This window comes from Buceros rhinoceros, unplaced genomic scaffold, assembly GCF_000710305.1.
Source record: "Buceros rhinoceros silvestris isolate BGI_N320 unplaced genomic scaffold, ASM71030v1 scaffold24080, whole genome shotgun sequence".
NCBI lineage: Eukaryota > Metazoa > Chordata > Aves > Bucerotiformes > Bucerotidae > Buceros > Buceros rhinoceros.
The window spans coordinates 5,843-8,520 of record NW_010388245.1 but is presented as its reverse complement, the minus strand read 5'-3'; the positions used below and the strand labels follow the sequence as shown (position 1 = coordinate 8,520).

The window sequence follows — 2,678 nt, the reverse complement described above, 5'->3', positions numbered from 1 at the left end:
GTTCCTGGCTGAGCCCTGAGCGTGGCAGCGGCGGACTGCTGAGCCTGAGGGACTCTGGCGTTTCCCTGCACGGCCTCGGTAGACAGCAGAGCTTCCCTTCAGCTCTGGAGCTGCGTTTTCTCCATTCACTGGTTCCCAGGGAACGATGTATTTTTCTCTCCTCGCCTTCCCTGCCTGTTGCTTGGCTTAGACCGAGGGTTCCTGCTGTTTCATCCCTGAAGCGCAGTCCTGCACCTTTCCACGAGAGCCGGCTCCTTTCTGTCTCACCTTTTGCCACCTGTGGTTTGTCTTTCTCAGCTCCTGGCGCTCAGCAGTTCTGCTTTCTCCTCTCTACCCGTGCCGGTGGTCTGGGCATAAACCTTGCTACAGCCGACACAGTCATTATTTATGATTCTGACTGGAATCCCCACAATGACATCCAGGTTTCTGACTTCTCCTTTTCCTTCTCGTATAGTGGCTTACAGTTTCCTTTCCTTCTGTGGCTCTGCCATCTGTTTGCATACACTGCACAGGGCAGCCAGTCTCCTCTCGAATGATGCTGACCCTTTCTGCAGGATTTGTGGGGCTCATTTCCGCTCTGGAATCCCCTTCCCACATCCACTGTCTGTGGCATGGGAGAGACCTGGCACATAAAACCGTAAACCATCTCTCTGTGTGCTTCTCTCTTGCTTCAGCTGCCTGTTCACAGTCAGGTGTCCTCTCCTCTTTTGGGGAGCTTCCACTTGTGTTTCCAGAAGCCCACGGTGGACCCTAGCTAAGGGCTGACCGCCATGGGAGACAGTAGCTGGTGTGGGGAGCAGCCAGTGCCTCTGAACACAATGGGGAGGAGAAGAGAAACGCATATCCCTCCTGTGCCACCTGGCTGGGAGAAGGTCTTCTCCAAAGCCACATCTGCTGTGGTGTCCACTTGTGCCAGCATTTCCTTTCCCTGGGTCCCCGGCACGAGGTGCAGGGTGGTGAAGGAGCAGTGTGGGGGTTCTTGGGGGGAGTATGTCCTCTCTGCCTGCCCTCAAACCCTTCTGCTGGGGGCCTGCATGGGGAAGCTGTCGTGCCTGCAGTCTGTGGCCGGAGTCAGGGCGTTCAGGTTGGCTCTGAGGAGCCCTTCTTGCTCCACTGCCTGAACGTTGAGTTCAGCCGTGCCCCTGCCGTGCCTTTCTGCAGCTAGAGGGATGAGAAACTTGGCCATCACGGTGCCACCCTCAACAGCTTTGTCCTTTGCTCTCAGGCATTCAGCAGAGCTCACCGCATTGGGCAGAACAAGAAGGTGATGATCTACCGCTTTGTGACCAGAGCCTCTGTTGAGGAGCGCATCACCCAGGTGGCCAAACGGAAGATGATGCTGACCCACCTCGTCGTCCGGCCGGGGCTCGGCTCCAAGTCGGGCTCCATGACCAAGCAGGAGCTGGATGACATCCTCAAGTTTGGAACAGAAGAGCTCTTCAAGGATGATGTGGAAGGTGAGTCGGGGAGGCGCTGGGGGTGCTCTGGGCCAGGCGGGGCCTGTCTCAGCTCTGGGGCTTGTTCTCCTCGTTGCCCGCAGGCATGGTGTCGCAGGGACAGCGAATCACCATGCCAGATGCTGTCACCCCTTTCTCCGACACGCTGTCGACCAAAGGGGGTACGGTGACTCCCGGCACGAAGAAGAAGCATGGTGGCACCCCCCCAGGTGTGTAGATCCCTTGTTAGGGCAATCCTTCACCCTGTTTGGCCCTGAGCTTGCCTGGCTCTGGAGCGGCTGTCTCCAGCATGGTGATTTGTGCTTCCTCTGCCCTCGCTTTGGTCTCCAGGGGACAATAAGGACGTTGATGACAGCAGTGTGATCCACTACGACGACGCTGCCATCTCTAAGCTTCTGGACCGAAACCAGGATGCGACTGATGACACGGAGCTGCAGAACATGAACGAGTATCTCAGCTCCTTTAAAGTGGCCCAGTATGTTGTGAGAGAAGAGGACGGTGTGGTAATGTGATTAGTATCATGTCTTACAACCCCACCTCTTTGTGCGTCCCTCGGTGTTTCTTACGCTCCTTTTCCCGTTCCGGGACGGGACTCCCCCTGCTCTGTCTGCTGCTGCTGTCGATGGTTCTGTACCCGGGTCCTGGGGCTGATGGCGCTGGCCACAGTCACTGTTGTCTCTGTCCTGTGCAAACCAGGCTCTGTTCCTCATTTCCATCGCAACATCCACAGGCGCCGTCTGTCCCGAAGGCCCTTCCCTGGCAGACAGGGACTGGCCATGGAGCCGCTCCAGTAGCACGCTGCTGCTGTTTGTTTCCCCAGTAGCTGACTGGCTTTTGTTCCTCATCTGTGGATGAGGCCAGCAGCAGGCGGCTGCTGGGGAGTCTCTGTCCATCTCGTTTTCCTTTGATATGAGCATGGGCACGGCGGGGTGGGATGGACAGGGTGGTGGAGGAGCTTTTGCTAGAGGGAGGTTGTTTTTGACAACCATGCACCAAGGTCAGTACCAGTGTGGGCAAAGACCCCCCAGCGCCAGCCAGTGCCTCAGTGCCCTCCCTCTCTCCGTGGAGTGCTGTTAGGGGACGGGCAGCGGGGTGACAGGGGCATGTCTGGGGCTGCCCGGGCTCAAGCCTCTTGTTTCATGCTTTACAGGAGGAGGTGGAACGGGAGATCATCAAGCAAGAGGAGAATGTGGACCCCGACTACTGGGAGAAGCTGCCGCG

At 57.5% G+C, this 2,678-nt stretch overlaps 1 protein-coding gene across 1 annotated transcript in view; it reads left to right on the top strand.

Annotated features, from left to right (window-relative positions):
* Positions 1–2,678, top strand: part of CHD5 (chromodomain helicase DNA binding protein 5) — a gene marked incomplete at both ends in the record, with an annotated part of 26,294 nt that overhangs the window by 17,782 nt on the left and 5,834 nt on the right. The window contains 4 exons of the mRNA XM_010145300.1: positions 298–422; positions 1,226–1,457; positions 1,541–1,666; positions 1,788–1,960. Coding sequence (XP_010143602.1) covers positions 298–422; positions 1,226–1,457; positions 1,541–1,666; positions 1,788–1,960 — 656 coding nt within the window. The remainder of the gene's footprint in view (positions 1–297; positions 423–1,225; positions 1,458–1,540; positions 1,667–1,787; positions 1,961–2,678) is intronic.